Source organism: Cucumis melo, chromosome 6 (genome assembly GCF_025177605.1).
Source record: "Cucumis melo cultivar AY chromosome 6, USDA_Cmelo_AY_1.0, whole genome shotgun sequence".
Lineage (NCBI taxonomy): Eukaryota > Viridiplantae > Streptophyta > Magnoliopsida > Cucurbitales > Cucurbitaceae > Cucumis > Cucumis melo.
This window is the reverse complement of record NC_066862.1, coordinates 1,395,357-1,416,173: the sequence shown is the minus strand read 5'-3', so window position 1 is coordinate 1,416,173 and position 20,817 is coordinate 1,395,357. Positions and strand designations below refer to the sequence as shown.

Sequence of the window (20,817 nt, the reverse complement as noted above, 5' to 3'; positions counted from 1 at the left end):
GCTCACTCCATACACTTTTTTCAATCTCTCTTGCTCATTGCTTTGGTTCTTTGCCAGTTATTCATATATATGTATGCGTATGCATATTAGCAGTAAACACGATGGACCGAAAATCCGAGTCGATCAACTGAACTAAAGTTGGTTACTCCTAGTATACACATATATACATACATACATATATACATGAAACACCATTGTAGTTGTACGAATTGAGTACGAGAATATATGCATGAAGCGTCGATCAAGTTGTACCAATTGTATGACAATTCTGAAGTGTTTTAATGAAATATTTCTTTTACTAAATAAATTAGTTGAAGTTAAACTTGTAAGCAAATTGAATTAACAAATTTATGTCATTACACTTTCAATTGGTTAAAGATGTTGGTAGTTTTAGAAAAGTCGGATTGTTACAAAATTGAAGACAACCAGTTTATGAATCTTCATTCGTCGTTAAGGGTAATTTGGGAGGGCAAAGCATTTGTTGCGCCGACCCTATGAATGAGAACTTTTGGTTCTATTTACTATTAGGGGTCCCTTTAATAAGGATCAAGGGACTTGACAATGAGCAAAGATGAAGCAGCTCAATAGCAAATGAACTCTTGGATATGAACACAAAAGCTCAATGTAAAACCCATAAGCCATATGTTTTTTTGAAAAAAAATGGAGCTTTCATTGAAAAATATGAAATAATTTACAAGGAGATACCAAAAAGAAGGAAAAATGTCGAATGAGTTCTACTCGAATTAGATTACAAGAAAGGGACTACGATCTAAAAGAATGAGACGAATTGGATCTTCAATGATAAATTACTTCAGTTCAAATAATGCCAATGCATTTCACCAGATTTTCTCCAAAAGAAGGGCTAATGGGGTACCCTGAAGATTCGGCCTCTGCGCCCATTGCCAACCTAAAGACATGATAACAAAAACAGTTTCATGGATCAAACGACACAACCCAATTTCCAGTTCAAACTAGACGACCAGATACATTATAATTCGAGTTTCTAAAGACATTCACATTAGAAGACACTCATGAAGACATGAAATGATCCGATACTGCTAGTAATATGATTCAAGATTGAGATGATGGGCTTACTTTTTGTTTGAACACCTAAGAAAGCAAGAAAAAGAAAGAGATATTCTTGACAGAGCAAACAAATTTCCGAGTTCAAATGATGGAACATTTTCTTTAAATTTGCATTTCGTATTAGATAATGAATAAGAATCTCTTGTAAATCAGATTCGAATCAGTACTCAACACATTAGAGATCAAAAGAGAGCGAGTGAAGATCAAAGCGTACTACGAATGGAGGTTTTTTCTTTCTATTACAAATATAAAAAACTAAATCAATATGTCAATTCATCCATACAAGGCCAAAAAATATACATATCAAACCTCATTTATCAAGGTCCATAGCTTGAGAAGCTTTTGCTTTTGCTGCTGCCGTCAACTTGGTCTTCACTTTTTTCTTCCCAACTTGAAATCCACCTCCACCCTTCTTTTTCTTTCCACTACCATCAACCTATGAACAAAATTATACGAAAATCACGAGACTTTCGAATGATATTAAAAGAACAAGCACACAAACAAACAGAACTTGTTTCAAATCCATCGAAAATTGCCAAATTACCCAACAAATTAAGCAGTAGAAAGTCATTGAACTTCACAATCCTACTGGAGCATGTAAAAACTAGAAAATTACTCATATGATGAAATTCCTAAATTACTAAAGTGTAAACCGAATAGAAACAATAATCATTCATTCTCTTCCCCTAATACTTGGACATTTTTCTGTAAATGAATTCTACTCTTCTGGATTCAATAGAGTGAAAGAGAAAGATTTACTTTCATGTTATTCTTCTTTGCTTGAAGCTTCTTTGCAGCCTTTTCTTTTTCTTGTTTTTCCCCTATTCAATTCGGCAAGTAAGAACATTACATAAGAACCACGAAAAAAGTGAATCAACTAGAACGAACGAACGAACAAACAAATTATTCGAAAAATTAATCCATGACTAGACGTTACTTTGAAGGTCGAATTCATATTGTTTCTTCCTGCGCGAAAGACTGTTCTTCTTCGACATATTGTTGATCTGCCGCCAGAAATTTGCTCGATGATATCCCCAACGTCAGTCTTCTTAAACCCTAGCTCAAATTTATGTAATATATATATATATATATATATATATATATATATATATATATATATATATATCGGCTAAAAGTGAAAGAAATAAAACTGAAAAAAGTCAAAATGCTCTAAGCTAATCTATGGATTATCATATGCTTTAACAAATAAAATATTAAATTGTATTTTTTTCATTGTTTTTTAAAATATATATTCAATTATATTTTAAAAAAACGTCAATAATTTAGTATTCTCGAACTTAAAATAGTTTTAATTATTATGTCGTTTTTTCCGATACATCTTATTTGAGTTTGATAGTTGAGAGTGAAGGATTCAAAAATTTAACGTATTGATTGGTGGTATATATATTAATCAATTAAATTATTTTTAAGTTAACATATTGACCCTCCATGAGATTGTTTCTAAGGGTTTGGATGGTGTATTGACCTCCAAAGATAAAGATTGTTTAATTTTCTATGATATTTAAATAGGATTTAGTTTCTGATTGTTGATCCTCTATATAACTTATATTGTTGTGATATCATTGAAGGGTTGTAATTTATTAAGCACCATTGTAACTTTATGGCCTAACGACAACAAATGTCGTTGATTTAGTTTGGAAATAATTCCGGGCAAGTGAATTCATTGTGTTTGGTCTACTTAATGTTTCTTTATTTCTCTTGTATTCTAAACTAAATGCGTTGACATGTATTATAGATGCAACAGTACTGATTGGATAATTTTTGAGTTAGATTCAAAATTCAAACCATCATAATAAGTGTGGTCGACTCAACGCAACATCAATATGACGATCTTTCACATCCGTTAACTCAAAAGATAGATCGAATCCAAAGAAGTCCATTAAAAGTCAAGCTCAGGGGAGGTCTATGACAACGACAAAGACAATGCAATATTGGAGGCCAACCATTACTATTCAAGCAATTTTGATAAGAAAAAGAAAAAATATTGAATTTCTTGCCACTAACTTTAATAAACTAAACTAAAATGCTAACATAAACTTTCTTCTCGTAATAAAAGAAATATATATATATATATATAAGGGGTTTAAAGCGGTTAAAGAGGAATCGCGATTTCTCCTCCGTTCGAGCAATTGATTACAAATTGAGAGGTCGAATTGATACAAAAATGGTGAATCAGCGAACAGACAAGTTGCTGAGAAGAACAACTATGGTGGCCACTGTCACTGCTTCATACTTTCTTTTAACCGCCGATTATGGTCCTCAGCCCAATTTTCTCGATCCTGTGAGTCCTCTATCCATCTCTCCTTAAAAAATTTTCATTGTCTGTTTGGTCGCCGAGAAAATCCATGGAAAAAACCACTGAGATCTTGGATTTTTAGTACGCCAGTTTCTTCTTACTATTCAGCAACCTAGGGATTGTTATCGTGCAAATGTAACGCGGATTTGTTTGTAGAGTTTATTTGTCTTATCCGTATTCTTTCCAAGTGGAAATTAAATTGCGTTTGCAATGGCTTGGATTTTTAATCGGTTATTCTGTTATTCGTGTCGTGTAGTTCAAGCTCTGTGATTCTTGGATTTCCAGTCGTATTTTATTCTGTTATTGTTCGTAATTTTTGTTGACAGTGTAGAATTTGTTGTTTATTATGCTTAGGGCTTGAATTAAGTGTGGAGAACCTATGTTATTTTCTAAATTCTTCGTCGGTCCTGTTTTCCTCGCTAAATTGACAGTTGTTTAACGCGATCTGTGTGTAGTTTATGATAAGTTATCGTGTTGTAAATTTGTTGAGGCTTTAACTCTACATTACATTGAGCTTAATTAAATGAAATTTTTTACTTCCAGTACATTGTCAAATCGATAAAAAAAAAATATTACGTTCATCTGATGATTCTGATCCATAATAAGAACAATCTTTAGTTTGTGGTTTCATGAATGGCTAATTACCATTCGTTATAGTGTTTAATTTTTGAGTATCACTTCCAATGAAGTTCATGTCTTGCTAGAATTGTCTGTTACTGATGATTTCTTGCTATTGCAGTAAGATATGAGAACTAAGAGTAAAGATTGAAGTTTCCCTTTCTATTACAGTCAGAAGCTAGAAGAGTCATTTAACTAATGAAAATTATAAGTTGAATTGAGAAGTCATTAGGGTTCTGCTTCTACTTATAATAAACAACTGAAAAGCAAGTTATTTACTAGTTACAACACAGGAAAATCTTATGCTCTGATGAATCTTTGTGCATAAATACCTATAAATTAGGCTCCGTTTGGTAACTATTTGATTTTACGTTATTAGTGCTTGAAAATTAAGCATATAAACATTACTTTCTTCGTCGTGTGGTCTAGAGAATTTTAGATTGTTTTCAAAATCAAAGTCCTTTCCATAACCTTGTTTATGTTTTTGAAAATTGGCTGAGAATTCACATGTTCATATAGGAATTATGAGAATCCTAAAGTAAGAAATCACTCGAAAACAAGCACAGTTGTCAAAAACTAAAAACAGAATGATTACTAAACGGGTCCCTAATATTCTATCAGATTTTATACTTTTGATTGGTGTTTGATCGAATTTCCAGATGTCAAGAAGATTGTACATATAGTTTTGAATTCTAATGGCCTAATCTGGGAATGGCAGGTCAAAAAGATTATACTGTCAGCAGAAAGTTCGATAAAGGGCTTCATCTTTGGATCAAATAATCAATCTCAAGAAGGTCAAAGAGAGAAGCTCGGCTCAAATGGCGTCAAGGACAATGCATGATAAGTAGACTTCAAGGACTTGGTTACGAATTTATGTATATATATCTTGAATCTGCAGTTTTTTGTTATACATTTCCTAAAGCTTAGGTTGATATCAAGCGTGGGTAAACCTTTTGGAGGAGTAAAATAATGCAGTTTGTTTAGACTTTAAGATGTTTAAGGAATTGGTTCTGACCAAACCCATTTAGCATATTAACCTCAGAGATTCAAATTAGTTGAAGCATATTCCTGGATCGGTGTAGGGTTCTCCACATCAGTACCCTTCTAAAAATAAGGTCGAATCTATCTGACATTAGTATGGGATTCACTATTTAGGAAGCAACTCTTTATCGTGAGAACAAAGAGGAGGGTATGGTAACTCCGTGAAAGTGGAATGCTTGCTGAGATGGATTCTCTCTCCATTTCTGTTGTCACTAATTCTTGTTTGGAGTGAGAATTCGAACAATAGGAGGAAGTGTGATATTTATTTAATTGCCAACCTGATATGCTCATCGACCATAATTTGTTTTATATGATTTCTGGAATGTTGAAATTTTAGCCTTGTACTAGTGACCGTTTGATTTTTTTTTTTTTCAAAGAACTTAAAAACAAAGTTAAGTTACAATAAAAATAACCATTTGATAATATACCAATCAACTATTTTAAAATCATTTATGGATTAAATAGATACAAACATTTCATCCAAACCTTAAAATTTGAATATAAAGTACGGGTCTCATTTTCCAAAATATAATAAATCAACAAAATATTTTTACCGTATAAAACAATTTTGAAAAGAAAATTATAGGCCAACAACGTAAAATACCAAAATTACTCCCATTAACACGAGATAAATTGAACACATGTACAAGATAAACGATTGTGTAGATTTTGATACACGATTCAGGTATATTATTGTCTCAAGATGTTTCGGGATAAAATAGTTATTCTTTAGTTATTGCATTTCAGACCTTGGTATCAAAATGGCCTAAGATGAAAGAATTCTGCTGTTTTGTAAGGTTTTTACCTTTAGTTATTTAATCTCGAGCCTTAATTGCATTGAGATGATTTAAGATTAATAAATCACAAAGACATATATGGAATTTATGAAAAAATGATCGCGAGTCATGGAATTTTCTTATTTTGTTATACGAGTTTGTAAATATTTGGGTTTTTGTTGCTTTGATGTAAATTACTCTATAAAATGTGAAATAAATAAATAATAACAATGGGCTGGGCTTATGATTGGGCCATGGGATCAACGGTCAATGTTCAATTTTCATCCTTTAATATTTGGCGGGCGGCCCGATCGGGGCTTCAAGACCCGACTGGTTGGAGCGGCCTTTCTCGGCCAATCGATTTCACAATCCAATTCCATTTCAATGTCGAACATTCAAATTTCAAAATACATTGCCCTCCAAATTCTCAAGATTCTCGTTCGATTCCATTCGAACACCCAACTGGATTTCATTTCTCAGATCTTTCAATCCTACTTTCTCTAGAAACTGGCTGTGATTATAAACTCAAACATGTCCTCAGACAAACCCGGTGAAGATGCCGGGGTTTCTGGATTTGAATCCGAAGAAACCGAGCCCGATTCTGAGCTTGAGGAGCTGGAGCTTGAAGTTCAGCAAATGGCTCAGAGGATTCTTCACTACAGATCCACTATGTGGGCTGAAATCAAGTCCTCATTCTGTTCGTTACTTGAATCCTCGAGGCCTCTCGCCATAGCTTCGGAACCAGGAATATCTGCTCGTCCGTATCATGAAGGTGGGATTATAAGACTGTAATTTTAGTTTGTTTGAGGTTTAACAGTGCTTCGGGTGAATTTTCTTTCTTGCTCGGAACTTGTAGATTTGCTGCCTCTATTATTTTGCTTGATTGGAGTCTTTTTAGGGTTTCTCCATTTTGTGGGTATTTTTTTTCCTCTATAAAAGTTGGTTTTTTCCAACCAAAAAGGATATAAGAAAAAAGTGAGCCTCTGTACTTCTTTTGGTGTGGGGAATAAATTGATTGTGTGTACAAGCTCTGAAGAAATATTACATTGTATATATAAACTTTCATATTTTAAATTTACAACCCATGTCCTATTGAGTTTAGTTATCTTGTAACTCCTCATTGCTTGTTGTTGAGCCAGTTTTCACTATTCTTGCTGTTTGGGTGGGTATTTCTTTCTGCAGCAAACATTCTAATGCAACTATTGCATCAAAAGTTCATAATGGAAGTCTTAATTCTTGCTTTAGTCTAAGCTTAAAAATAAGGGTCTTAGGTTGTCTTATGGGAGATCTGAGTTGAGAGAAATTCCAGGACTTCTCTAGACTAGGATTTATTTTAGCTTTTGGGATTGATTGATTGTTTTTTGTGTACCATACCTCTAGTATTTTTGTTGATTTCGATCCTTCATGAAATTTCTTTTAGATTTTGGGATGAATTTGCTTCATCCCCCTGCTTTTGTGTTCCTTTTGATCTCTTAATCTCATTGGTCTGTCAAAGTCTGCATGTCGTCCCCATTTTAGATCTTTCTCATCTCTTAAATCACATTTTTGTTTCTGTATATTAAGACTCAAAAGCAATTATTAACCTTTTGGACTCATAGTGAGCTTATCGTATATCTATGTATGCATGCTTGTATTTTCTTAACAATATGCGGGGTGTGAGATCAAACCTCTAACACCGAGATTTATGAAACAACACTAGGTCGGTTGAACTACGTTCATTCTAGTGTATGGTTTGTCCTGACGAGTTATTTCTTTGATATTAGGACAAAATTTTATTCTAATGATTTATATATTTGTTACTCAGCTATTGGATCTAATTAACAAATTCCTTTATCATGCAGATGATGAGCAAACCACAAGAGGTGAAGACACAATCCTTCATGAAGAGGGTTTAGAAACCGCAAAGAAGATACAATTGATGAAAGATAAAATATCAAGTAATATTACTATGATCCCAACAGTCCTGAAGAGGATGAAAGACTGTATTTCAACAATTGACAAATTGGATTCTTATAATGGAGTCATACATCCTGCATTCAAAAGGAAAAAAACTAGCTGAATTTAACTGGGATACCTATGGTTGTTATTTTAGTGACAATTTACTTTTACAAGGAAGTCTTGAGTGTAGTATCATTATTGAGTTAGATGTTTAGTGTATTGAGCTTTACAATGTGTTGTCAAAAGGGGCTGAATATGTAGCATAACGTTTTGTGTATAAGGTTACTGAAGCTTTAGTTTTCCATTTGTTGATGTATAAAATAATTGAAATATTGGACTAGAAAGTTCTACTTCAACTTTCCCCTTTTCCTATCATCCTCTTGTATTCATTTTTGGTATTATCGATATCATTTACGAACAAGAAAACAAATACAATCTTCCTTCAATTATAGGGATAATCACAAGAACTTTATATTGATATTCATTGAGAACATCAACAAAGAGGAGTATGTAATATACATTATGGTATAGCCACGAGGGGAGGTTTCTCTATCAGGTGGTGGCTTCTTAAATTGTTATACATTTACAGGAAAGTACATCAATATCAGAATCTGATCTTGGTATAGAGGAACTCACCATCAACCCCTCCATAGTCCTCACGTTGCTAACGTCAAAGATGACACTGCTGAGTCCCTTCCCTACAACTACAATTTTTCTCCCAACGGCGACAAGTTGACATGGCGGTCTTGTCAGAAGGGCAGAAAATCTCCCTACTGGAATCCATTCCTTGTCTTCATTGTTCCACATCATCAATCTGGTCCCAGAACTTTGATCCAAGACGTAAAGGGTTTTGTCAACGATAACTGCTGGACCTCGCCATCCTGAAACCATTTCTGAGTCACTGTGCTGCCACGTTCCGCTGGATGGGTCGTAAACTAGAGCATACACTTGAGAATCTACAGATCGAAGACGGATATATATCTTTCCATCCATCACAATAGAACCTTCAATTTCATTCTGAATATTTGTATTATCCAAGTGAGATTCCCATGTGTTGGTGCACGGATCATATACATCCCAAGAATGTCGATCACCTGAACTGGGACATAACCCCCCCATGGTATAGAGCTTTCCATTTAAGACTTCACATGCAAAGTAGCATCTGAATATCATGATGATACAAGTATTAAGGTAAAACCGAAGAAAATCGTGCATAGGCAAATATGTTACTAATAAACCAAAGGTCAATATCTTGTCAAAAAAATAAACCAAAGGTCAATATAGCACTTTTGAATTTATGGTTGAAATTTTATCAAACAAATTCAGTGTAGAAACAAATCCACTTTGTAATTTTTTTTTTTTAACGAAAATCATTAGTATTAAGGTTGTGTATAAGAATAACCATTACCTAGCCGATGACAATGGAGCAACTGGACTCCAACTATTTATGGAAGTATCGTAGCAGTAAACTTCATCAGTAGCATCTTCAGACCAACTGCAACCACCTAATACATAGAGCTTCCTTCCCATTGCTTCAAACCCCATACCCTTCCTTTTAAAGCTGCAAGTAGGCAAACATTTCATCTGTTTCCAACACCTTTTTGATGAGTTAAGATCCAACACATAACAAGAAAGCTGTTCAGACTTGTCTCTACACAAAGCATAGATCCAAGTCTCAGCAAGATTATTCTTCTCACGGCATGCATACCACTCTTGGCTGTTCACTAAATCTTTCCATCTATTTGAGACACATTTTAGATTTTGATGGTATTTTCGAGGAATCCTTGAGAGGATGGAAAGAGCAATGTCATCTGGAAGAGAGTGTATCAGAGATCGCCCTGGTGGTGGGGTCAGTTCTTCAAGACTATTTGAACCTAAAACATTGTCCATAAGTCCGATCGAGAAGTTTAAGCCATTAAAAAACTCCTGCAGAGTCAAAAAAGAATATGCACTGCTCAGAAATGCTGCATCAATGCAGTCCAAAGAACTCAGAAGAGCACAATTTATATTCCATGAGCATAACAAAGATGATCGTTGATAACCACCCGAATCTATTTTAAGGCACAAAATTAGGGAGTCTGAATCTGTCAAAAGAAATCTGCAATCATTATCTTTCTGCTAGAGTCCAAACGTTCCAGAAACAATTTCACCTTTCAGAATTTGAGGTCTAGTCGCCTATTAAAGCTCAAGTTCTGATCATTTTTGCACAATAGGGTTAGCTTATCTAATTGTGTAAACTATTTTTGAAAAAATGCCTGAAGCACATTGTTTTGAGCAGCAGGATGTTCATAAGAGACAAGTTATACAGCATGCACTCTCAACCAGATCATTGAAGTGACATCAATCTCTTCAGTTAAAACATAGTAAACTAAAGTTATTGTCCTAAATAAAGCAAAGCATCTTTCGGTATTTGTGAAGTATATCAAATCTTCTACATCTAAGGTCTTTCCCTTCCTTCATTTGGCTTATGCACTTCATGTAGCATTTTGACCAAATGACTATGAAATTATGAAATTATGTTATGGGTAATGTAGAAGACATTTCTAATTCTCCTCTCAGTAACACTAGCTTGATATTTGCTCTTATCATCAAATAAAATGTGAATAAACCCGTTCTCCAGCCATTAGACAAAAGAGGCTTCTGATTCTATTGGTCCGTGAAACAATTTAGTCTTTTCTATATTGCTGTCTTGAGAGTCAAGAATTTTAGAACAACTAAACTCAATCACTTTACCAATTCTTGTGAGTTTTCTATCGTGATCTATCCTATGAGATACTCAAATGGGACCAATGATTGGTTACTAGGTTTCGTCTTTAACCTAATTGTTATTTTCAATTAGGTAAATCAACAGTTCAAACAATAGTATAGGGCATTGTCCATTTTTGTAGGAACTTCCGAATTACTTCAGAAACTACACGTTTAAGCCCTAAGGATGTAAGAATTTCTTGAGAAAGCTCGTTATCAAGGACAGAAGTTCAGTGAAAATAACTTTGAATGGCCAACTTTAAAGGTTATTTTCCCTTTATTTTTACGAGAATTGAAGTGTTCATTTACAAGCAAATTCATAAACAAAACAATGTATTCAAAACAGTCTTCCACAGACAAGCAATTACAGTTTCACTTCTCTATTTCGTGTTGCCTGAATTATTCCTCGACAGGTCCCGTATTCCAGGACCTGAAGCAGCCGTATATCTATCTAGAAATTAGTACCGAAAATCCATTTCATCTTTAATTCCAAAAAATCGACATCTACCAAATGGATCGAGAAAAACCGATTGAAACCATAATCTGATCTCGAAAACAGCTGCATTGTACATACAGAACGAGAATTATCCAGTTCACCGAGATTAACAAACGAATCAAATACTGAAGGCATTCAAAAAGGATAACAAACCAAGAAAAAAATACGAATCGAAACGTTAAACGAAAACGAACATATCAAACTTACAGAAGAAATAGATTTGGAAGTTCATGAGATGGATCCGATGGCAACGGGAGGAGCTGGTAAAAGGAAATCAGACGAAAGCACGCAAAAGCCAAAGATGCTGGGGGTAGATTTGTCATTATACTTTCCGAGTTTTTATTTTATTTTCAATTAAGGAAAAAGGAAAAAGGTATTCCGATCTTTAATTTTACTCAAATTGTAAAAACTCTCATCTTCAATTTTTATTATTTTTGGCTACTTTTTCGTGTTAAAAGTTTGAGTATGTAATTACATTTTTTTCCTTTAATTTTACGTTTAACTGAGTTTATGGATTTTTAATTTTGAATCCAATAGGTATGGGATACGTTCAAAAGTCTTTAAACATAGATCTATTATTTATATATATATATATATATATATATATATATATATATATATATATATATATATTTGAATTTTATATTTACTAAAAGCTTAAGTTTTTAATGTTTTCTCAAACACTTGTGAATTTTAAAAAATCTACGCAATTTTGAGTTTACAAATTTAAAAATTTAGAGATATTAAAAGTTTAGAGCTATAAATTTATAATTTAATCGGGTAATTAGATATGAGTATGGGTCTTCCCAAGTAGGGATTAAATTAATTTCGAGTAATTAAAAACACATTTTATGAATGATTCTAAAGTTGAAGTATCCTAGGTTTAATTATGATCTAGTTGAAAGTTAAAAGTATTTTTTAATTCAACAAGACCGTTCAAGATTTTTAACTTTTAACCCTATAATCAAATATCATAATGCAAAGTGGTTAGGTTTTAAATCTAAATCCATAATTTCATAAAAAATTCAACACAAAAAAGTCATTCAACTTCAAAATAACAAGATAAAACATGCGCAGAAGAGAATAAAGATAATCGTAATAAATACTGCTTTAGAGCTAATAATTAAGTATATAGCATTTTAAAAAAAATTACAAATATAATAAAAATCTATCAGATTGATTTAATGGAGTCCAAAAGTTAAATTTAAATTTTATTAAATATGCAAACTCTTTTATATTGTATTATACTTTTACACTGCAACTAAGAGAACATAATTTGCAACCAAGTAAACTTTGATCCTCATGGGATACAAACATTTCTGAATCATTAGAACCAAATTGGTTTTACAAACACATTTTATCCGCTGGCATGTTGAGACTTCAAAATCGATACTATAATCTAGGGCTCTAGATTGAAAGCTATCACATTAGATGAGATTTTTCATAGCTTCGAGGCCGGAACCGATTCTGGCGCTCTTGCCTTCCGAATGAGGCCTTCTTGAGTCAATGACACGACAAGCTGCTCGTTATGCACGCAATTCAGTTCATGACAACATAATAGTGAGAGAGAGCTAAGAGGAACATATGGTAGTTAGTTAGTCTCGTTTACCTCGCCCTTTTGGTTGAACATCTCACCCGCAACAAAACCGCGAGCATTGTAGGCAGTAGGCGCTTCAATCTGTTAATGCTTATTTTAGCATATTTCTAAAAGTACAAACAAAACTCAATGAAATACTATCATTCATTATACTTACTACAAATAACAGCCAATCGTCAGCTCTTAAAGGTCGATGAAACCACATCCTGGACAGAGATGAATATAAAGGAGGTCGTAAGTTCCGATCTACATTTTTGAAAACGATAAAGCAATGCACGGACAATCTTTTTAAATGGTGCCTCTGATGTCACAACATCTTGTGTTATATATACTCGTGAGAATGAAATGGGAATTATTGACCTCGACAAAAGGAATGCCATTATATTCTTTAATTTTTTGTTTGGCTATTATTTCTTTTCAAAAGAGAATGAAATGTCAAACAATTGAAAGTAAGAAAACTGTAAATATATCATTGAAACACTTACGAGTGATCCAAGCTTACGGAAGTTGTCCTCAAACCCTTCCTACGATGGGGATTCAAGCTTACTGAAAGAAATATCAAATCAGATGCGTATGCTACAACGCACCTGCACATAACAATACATTTCATACAGCATCAATTTCTGTGTATACATGAGAAAGGGTTTTACGAAGTTGTTTTCTTGTCAATTTTCGTCCCCGTAAGTATTGTAAAAGGCATAACTTATGAAACTCAATAAGCTGCTTACCTATGCAAGGCTTGATCATCTGATAGTTTTCCTCTTGCTCTAAACCAATACTTCAAACTGCAAAATAGTTTCAGTTGTTTTTACATAATGCATTGTACCATCGACATACGAAAAGCTATAATCATTGTACCATCGACATACGAAAAGGTGTTATAGCCAAACCATTAACTGAAATGAGAATTGCAACAATGTACCTAGGAGGAGACTTGGTCTGGTTTGTTGAATTGTTAGGCTCACAGAATCGTATCTCAATCGGCCAAGGAATAAACGTCCTCGAAGCTACCTTGTTACGGTATGTCCTAATAGAACCAATAGTGAATGACATTATCAGCATCATAGTTTCAGGTACTTATCCAAAATGACATTATCGGCAGTTTAACATTTAATGAGTCTATGACTAAGTAAGCGGTAAGCCTGCGTATCCACTTGTAAATGCATCTTAAGTCATTTTTTCATGATAAACATTTAATACGAGTCTATCACATGGTAAGGCTCCACTCCTGCAATTCATTCTTTTCGGTTACGAGTTTCATATAAAATGAAACTTCCAAAGGAATGTCGTAGCTGATTCTATTAGTTCACCAGAACTCGGTCAGAGACTTTGCACATTAAATAGTCTAACTTTAACCTACACTCTGATCAAAATAAAACCAACTAGATGCGATTCCACCAAACTAAGTGGATTAACATTTTCATACTCCCGGGAGTGATGAGGGTGCCTAGTGAAGATGTTTGGGTGCGCCTCCTGACCAAAACGTATCTTTTTTAAAAAGAAAAATATATATATTTTCATATACCGGGTACTGCATGACCTATATTATTAAATATCAGAATAAAAGTTTCTGATATTGGACCACATAAACCTCCCATAAAAAAGAACAAAACCAACTGAAAAGCTAATCCTTTAAAGGAAGAACAAGCAAGAACGTACCAACTAACTTACATGGTTGGAGAGCCCATAAAAAGAAAATCTAAAGTGGTGGACAACAGATAAATCTTACCTTGGAAGAGATGGATCTGTAAGGCGCCTCTCACGCAAGTCTTCCATTGATAGAAGCTGTAGTATAATCAAGATTAATATGAAAATGGCAATTCTCTGGTGGAAATTGTGGAACATATAGGTTGCAAAATTTTAGTCACCGTATCTGGAGATGGCACAGGCGGCATTTTTGCTATCTGGTGGTCAAATCCTTCTTCTTCTTTCTGTGAATAAGCAATTATAATTTTAACAATCAAAATATTGCAGTCAAAACTATAGAAGTGTCGAAACAGGGAAGAAATTTCTTTTCGAATTACTTAATTTCCTGAGATCTATCAACTCAAAATTTAAATAAAATTATTCTGAGAATAAGTTTCTAGTGAAGGTTATGGAGCTTCATTTGGAGTTCCTCGCAGATAATTATGACTATGTTATTCAAAATTGATCATATTGACTTCTTTGTTATTTATTTTCTTACAGTCCTGGTCTTTCGTTAAAAGTTGTGATTGCAAATCTCGAAGGTGTTTGGAAAATTTCCTAGCTTGGAGGATGTTCCAATAATTCTATATACATTCTTCATCTTGCAGGCCTATGGCATAAATATAATTTAATTATCAGGAAATTTTATTTTTAGACCTCAGTCCTCCCCTTGCTACTCTACCTCTCTCGAAAGAATTTTATCAAACAAATGAGCTAATCAGTGCTATCTGTCTTCTTAAACTCATTTAGGTGCTGCATCTCTTGTTTGGATTTCTCGAGCGTGTAGTTTTTGTTTCTTTTTACCTATCTTATAGCATCTCAGACCTAAATTGATATCTCAAAATAAAACTCTCGATGGTGTTAAAGAACAATAATAAATATATACCAAAGTTTTCTTCCATATTCATAAGCCATAATTTTACACTATACTGCTACTGGCCTACTGCATACATAAGCATAGTCAGGGTTGCAATTAAACTAATGGAACTAACAAAAACAACTAAGTCCATTAGAGAGAGCCTCTGCTCGTGTAAAAAGTCCTCTAAACCTTGGAGTAACAAGGTCATTATCTACTAATAGAGCATCCATACTTAGTTTATAGGACATTCTAATCATTTCTATCAAGTTGAAACAGTCTATCTCACAACTTTAAAACTTTCTTTCTGCTTGCAAATTATTATATAATAGATGTCGAAAATATATTGCCAACAAAAGTTTAGCCCAATTAGCACCTGTAGGTGCTCGAGGACCAAGAATTCCCGGGTTCAAACCAACCCAACCCAATTTGTACAAAAAAAAAGTTGTTGAAAATATATTAGAAGAAAGTTAAACGTAAACGGTTCATATTTTTCATATCAATTTTGGTTTATTCATATTATATCAATTGAGGTTTAAGCATAATCTGTACATAATGATGATCATGCCAAGTTGAAACAGTATATCTTACCACAACAAGATACAATTCAACAACCCAAATCAACGGTATAGCAAGGAATTCAACAAGTAAAAAACATGGGAGGAAAATCAATTTTGTACATTGAACTCGGCTATCAATTTTCACCTGAAACTTAAACATTTATTACCACGTTTACCCTTAGATTAAATTTTCTCTAAATTTGCTCACTAATTTTGACAATAATAAAATAAAAAATCCTCAAAACTCACTAATTTCAACAAGAGAAAAAAAAAGGAAAAAAAGAGAGAGAGCCAAGTCTTAAAAAAGAATAATCCCAAATAATACACAAGCTTGATGCTTTAACAAATCTTTAAAAAACAATCAAGTTCAATTAAAATTCCAATGTTGTTTTCTTTAAAGTTTAACTAACTTTATATTCAATAAACATCTTTGTTTATTATAGATACAAGAGAAGACTTCAATCCATGGTTTTTCAAATAAAAGTCTATTAGAGAATCAAATAATAACCAATCAGTGCTATCTGTCTAAATATGCACAGATTGGTAATTATTACCTGAAATGAAGCAAGCAATGTAAAAATGATATTTCCTTTCTGTATTGCATCCACTCTCCGGGAAGCAAAACTGCTTCCATCACGCAGACGATGAACTTGATATATAATTGGCACTACAAAAGTAAAAAGTGAATGATTAGCGTCCTTTTTCAACTTCAAGGATATAATTACAGTTGGTCTAATTTCAGATTGCTCTATTTTTCTCACACCATCTGAAGTATGTCACATAGATACGGTCCTACCGAAAGTGCACTAAGTTAATTTTATCATAACAAAGCCCTGCTCTCCAAATGTGGATATGCATCAGCGCAAACATCATATGGTGGCACACAGTTGCAATTAGGGTCTAGGCTCCAGAAGGTGTCCTATCGGAATATGCTTCACACAAACTTCAATCTATCATAAAGGCATATAAAATCAAGACTTCAAGTTAATGTTAAAAAACCCACAAGGTAAAAGGAAACCAGCTTGCACAGCTTTGACAAATCATTAAAAGTGACGGAAACATATCCTTGGATCAAAAAACACTTTATTTTGTATCGTTCCAATTTTATTGGAAGTCCCTGCAGGGACCAGAAAACGCTTTATTTTGAAAATTCTCCATGCTACCATTTTATGAGGAAAAAGCATTCTCTAGCTAATTGTCATCACCGTGCAAATTAATTTAATTGAAAGTGAACTATCATTAAAACAATAATGATGAAGACAGGAAGCAAGTATATGTGCAAGCGCACAAAGATACTAACATAGGCTTAGATATTGAAGCTGGGAGTATGTTACCGGAGCAGTAAAACCATTAAGATCCAGCACAAATAAATGTACTTACTATCAAAATCCCCGACAAGAAGAAAATATGTATGCAAGCTATGGACAAACTTGAGACAATCAAGAGTTTTTGATGCTGCTGCCAGTGCCTGTAATATGCAGCAATTAGTAGTGAACTCTTCTGTGTATCAAGAAGAATTAACAATATTGCTCTAATATGTTTAAAGCCTATATTTATCAAGTAGTTTAAGTGATGTGATAGCAAAATCAGAATAGTGACGCCTGACATACACTCTTTTACTTGAGGTTGGAGGTTCAAATTTTTGTACCCTATGGGTACTCAAGGAAAAAAAACAGAAGAAGACAAGCACCAGATCGTGAGACATGCATAGACTGCTAAATTAGTAGAGATGGAAAAATGGATATTTCACTCAAACATTTTGTACTTCAAAAATATCAAGGGTGATAAAGCACCATGTTGACGTCAGAAAGAAAAAATTTGAAGTGTACTTAAGATTAATTGATTTCAAACTATCCAGCAGAGCACCGTATATTTTGAACTCTATAAAACAAAAAAGATATAGATATTTCTTTTACGATATCTACCACAATTTTGTAGGAGGAGAGAAAAATGATGGTGAACGGAACCAGAAAAGAAATAATGATAATAATAATAGTACCTGGCCAACTAGCTGCCCACCAAAAACTTTTCCAAACTTTGGAGCCTCGGGTAAAGTAATCCCTTGGAATAAATTTGCCTCCAGAGAATCCAAAAAAATGAAAGAAACAGAATCAGCAATTTTAGCAGCATTTCATAGGCAAAGGAGACAATGTCATGAATAAAAAATAGAATCAATTTCATTATAATTCTATGATTCAATGGGAACAAGTCAATCAGAAAATTCCTCACAATTTTACCTTCATTCGGTGTAATTCTAATTTTCATTAGGAACAAGGACAATTTTCTCATTTTCAGTTTATTTTGGATGAGACTTACTGATGTCCTTGGGAAGTATTTACGTTTATGCACTAATGTAACATTCCTAAAGAGATGGTTGATGTATAAAACTAAAACTAACTTCGATCTAACATTCAAAATGTCTCTAACTAGTGAATTTCAAATAATATGCAGTGCTTTAATTAGCTATTATTTAAAGTTTTAAGAAATAAACTTTATTTTTAACAAAGCTGACCAAAAACTTGTATTTGAGTGAAAATTTAAATCAGATAAAGTAGTAGTTCCTAACTTCCTACAGAGAATTATTGGCCATTGAAATATATAATTAAAGACAGAAAAATACATCAAAACTCATAATATTCAGAAACAAGCTGTCACATATATAATTGGAACAAAATTATTAAAGCACAGATAAAACAATTTGAGATATCTCTGATCCTCTAAGTATAACCTAAACAAACTAGAGAAATTGAAGCGTTTTGCAAATTTCTTTATTCTTTATTCTTAGGACAAGTACTGGAGAAGTGAGTTCCTTTCTTCTGGGGAAAATGATTGTCATAGAGAGAGAAATGAGGCAGAGAGATCATTAAATACATGGCAGCCGGACATGTGGGCTCTAACTGAAACTGTATTCAAGAAAAACATACTTCCAGAGGCTCTAGGTGCAATATTTTCTCAACAAGTGCACATGCATCAGGAGTTCTGTCGGCATTCCAGATCGACATCGGATTTAACAATGAATAATGTTCTCGAGGTAGGATCAAGCATGTAAGCTGCAACAAAACAATTAGAAGCACATAGGTACCATGAAGATAGCATAACCTCAAGGAAAAGGCATTTTGCTTGTAAAACAGAAGACGGAAGGCCTAACCTACCTTATACAGAGCAACTATATCAGCATCCTGTACAGACGCTAAGGTTCCTGCAAAACCAGTTGATTTCATTCTTAGTTTCCAGAATTCACCATATTTTCATGTAGCAGACATAATCCACAATGTGTTTTTTGTCAGCATAAGCCCCATGATGACAAGATAACGAGTGTACATCAAATTCAACACATAATATAGAGCATATAGAGATGGGTACGCAAACGAAATCCATCACTCACTCGTTATAAAGACTAAACAGTATATGTTGAAGAATATTCAGAAGAGAACAATCTAGTGGAAGAGCCAAAAGGAAAAGATTACAAATTATGACATAATGGAACAAGCCTGAAAAAGTATCTAAAAATAGAAAATTCAGATATGTGTACCCTGTACAGTAAGGAACCATGGGATACATGTTTGGAATAGATTCCATTTTGAGAGAGTGGGAAAATCACTATATTTCTCTTAGGGTAGTAGTAAATACATTTTATATATGATCTCTATTCGGAGAAGGAGTGGAAAATCAGATAAGTTGAAATTGAAAGGAAACGGCTACAGAAGTTGATCTGACAATAATACGTCAAAATATTAAATTGATGAGAAAATATTTATAATACCAAAATAGTCATAACGCTTTAACTGAAACTCCGGACGATTTTCCCCATCTTCATCAACGCCATGTACTTCAGCCTGTAAACCATAAGAATGAGAAACTTTCTCAAGACCAACTAAACTTCCAACAACCGCAAAATTCCAAAGAAGATTACCTCTCCCTCCCATATGAAATAGATTCCAGCTCCCGTTTCACCCTCACGAAGAACGTAGTCTCCGCTCTCTGGAGAAAAAAAAAGTCAAATTAAAACTGTGATATTACAACTATTACTTTAGCTAATAAATCTTAAGTCACAATAGCCTCGGCACCAATTCTTGTCTAATGTAATCGCCATAAACTCAAAAAAAAAAAAAAAAAAAACCCCTCAAGTTTTCAGTTAAACAATAATTTTAACATTAAATATACTATCAACACTGCTGCCAGTTCAATCGATTCCAACAATTTTCATCAGATACGAAAGGAAAAACAAACACTACAACATTAAATCACACATTATTCACTACATACTCACTGGATAAAGTGTAAGAGCATAAGAATTAATTGATTTCATCGCCAAATTACATATTACGATGGACCAAAAGTTGTGAACAAATTGTGGAAAACAGAAGTTACCGTAGCGCTTAACGACAATAACTTCAGCAATTGCCCTTAAAGACGAGCTAGGCAGCCTCTGTAGCAGCGGAACACATCCAAGAAACTCAATCACTGCCAAAAAAAAAAAAAAAATCAAATTAACAACATCCCAATTTCAGTTACAAAACAAAAATTGAGGTGAAATGAAAAAGAAGAAGATTCTTGATTCCGAATTAGACTTCGGGAAACCTGATTCTAGGTCCATGACGATTGAATCAAAAGCGTGGTCTTCGATTCGACGTTGAATCGATGATAATCGAAGAGGAATAACTGAAAGTAATGGATCAAGATAAGCAACGGAATTACGTGAATGCCTCCCGCTACGGCTTCATGATTTTATTCATTTTTAATAGATTTAAAGCATAAATATGAGAAAGATTCATAACCTTTTGGACGGTTCAAGTCAACAATATATATTCATATTATTATTTTTTGTTTTTGTTTTTTTAGTATATTAATAGTATGGAATGGAACCTTTTTTAGTTTTTAGTATTGGAAAGTGGACCATGAAATTCACAAAAAACATAAACGTGATTCATATGAACTTTTTGACCATTGAGACTATATTCTTACCTATACTATTTGAAATGCTTACCAACCTTACTATATTTTAATTCATTTGACGAGAGAATTTATATAAAAATCACTTTTTTTAATTAGAAAATTAACACAGATTTTTTTTTAAAATATAATAAATTTGTAAAATATT

General features: G+C 33.4%; 5 protein-coding genes across 5 annotated transcripts; 2 read left to right on the top strand and 3 right to left on the bottom strand.

Moving 5' to 3' along the window:
- Positions 1-1,297: 1,297 nt before the first annotated feature.
- LOC103483280 (uncharacterized) lies at positions 1,298-2,166 on the bottom strand. The gene is made up of 3 exons (XM_051085896.1): positions 2,024-2,166; positions 1,846-1,907; positions 1,298-1,522 (listed from the first exon to the last, which is right to left on the bottom strand). Exons 1-3 carry the CDS (start codon positions 2,079-2,081, stop codon positions 1,397-1,399), a joined length of 246 nt encoding a protein of 81 aa, XP_050941853.1. The 5' UTR covers positions 2,082-2,166; the 3' UTR covers positions 1,298-1,396.
- Positions 2,167-3,079: 913 nt separating this feature from the next.
- On the top strand, positions 3,080-5,398 carry LOC103483279 (uncharacterized). Its single transcript, XM_008439835.3, has 2 exons — positions 3,080-3,388; positions 4,740-5,398. Exons 1-2 carry the CDS (start codon positions 3,272-3,274, stop codon positions 4,860-4,862), a joined length of 240 nt encoding a protein of 79 aa, XP_008438057.1. The 5' UTR covers positions 3,080-3,271; the 3' UTR covers positions 4,863-5,398.
- Positions 5,399-5,741: 343 nt separating this feature from the next.
- On the top strand, positions 5,742-8,132 carry LOC103483278 (uncharacterized). Its single transcript, XM_008439834.3, has 2 exons — positions 5,742-6,610; positions 7,680-8,132. Exons 1-2 carry the CDS (start codon positions 6,370-6,372, stop codon positions 7,895-7,897), a joined length of 459 nt encoding a protein of 152 aa, XP_008438056.2. The 5' UTR covers positions 5,742-6,369; the 3' UTR covers positions 7,898-8,132.
- A 90-nt stretch (positions 8,133-8,222) lies between these two features.
- LOC103483276 (F-box/kelch-repeat protein SKIP4-like) lies at positions 8,223-11,445 on the bottom strand. Its single transcript, XM_008439833.2, has 3 exons — positions 11,225-11,445; positions 9,185-9,702; positions 8,223-8,938 (listed from the first exon to the last, which is right to left on the bottom strand). Exons 2-3 carry the CDS (start codon positions 9,664-9,666, stop codon positions 8,344-8,346), a joined length of 1,077 nt encoding a protein of 358 aa, XP_008438055.1. The 5' UTR covers positions 9,667-9,702; positions 11,225-11,445; the 3' UTR covers positions 8,223-8,343.
- A 752-nt stretch (positions 11,446-12,197) lies between these two features.
- On the bottom strand, positions 12,198-20,553 carry LOC103483275 (acyl-CoA hydrolase 2). Its single transcript, XM_008439832.2, has 17 exons — positions 20,298-20,553; positions 20,088-20,180; positions 19,630-19,697; positions 19,480-19,552; positions 18,869-18,915; positions 18,641-18,766; positions 17,716-17,793; positions 17,097-17,184; positions 16,271-16,383; positions 14,483-14,545; positions 14,344-14,399; positions 13,537-13,641; positions 13,343-13,399; positions 13,100-13,201; positions 12,772-12,820; positions 12,627-12,695; positions 12,198-12,536 (listed from the first exon to the last, which is right to left on the bottom strand). The coding sequence occupies exons 1-17, from the start codon at positions 20,311-20,313 to the stop codon at positions 12,459-12,461; spliced, it is 1,281 nt and encodes a 426-aa protein (XP_008438054.1). The 5' UTR covers positions 20,314-20,553; the 3' UTR covers positions 12,198-12,458.
- Positions 20,554-20,817: the final 264 nt, after the last annotated feature.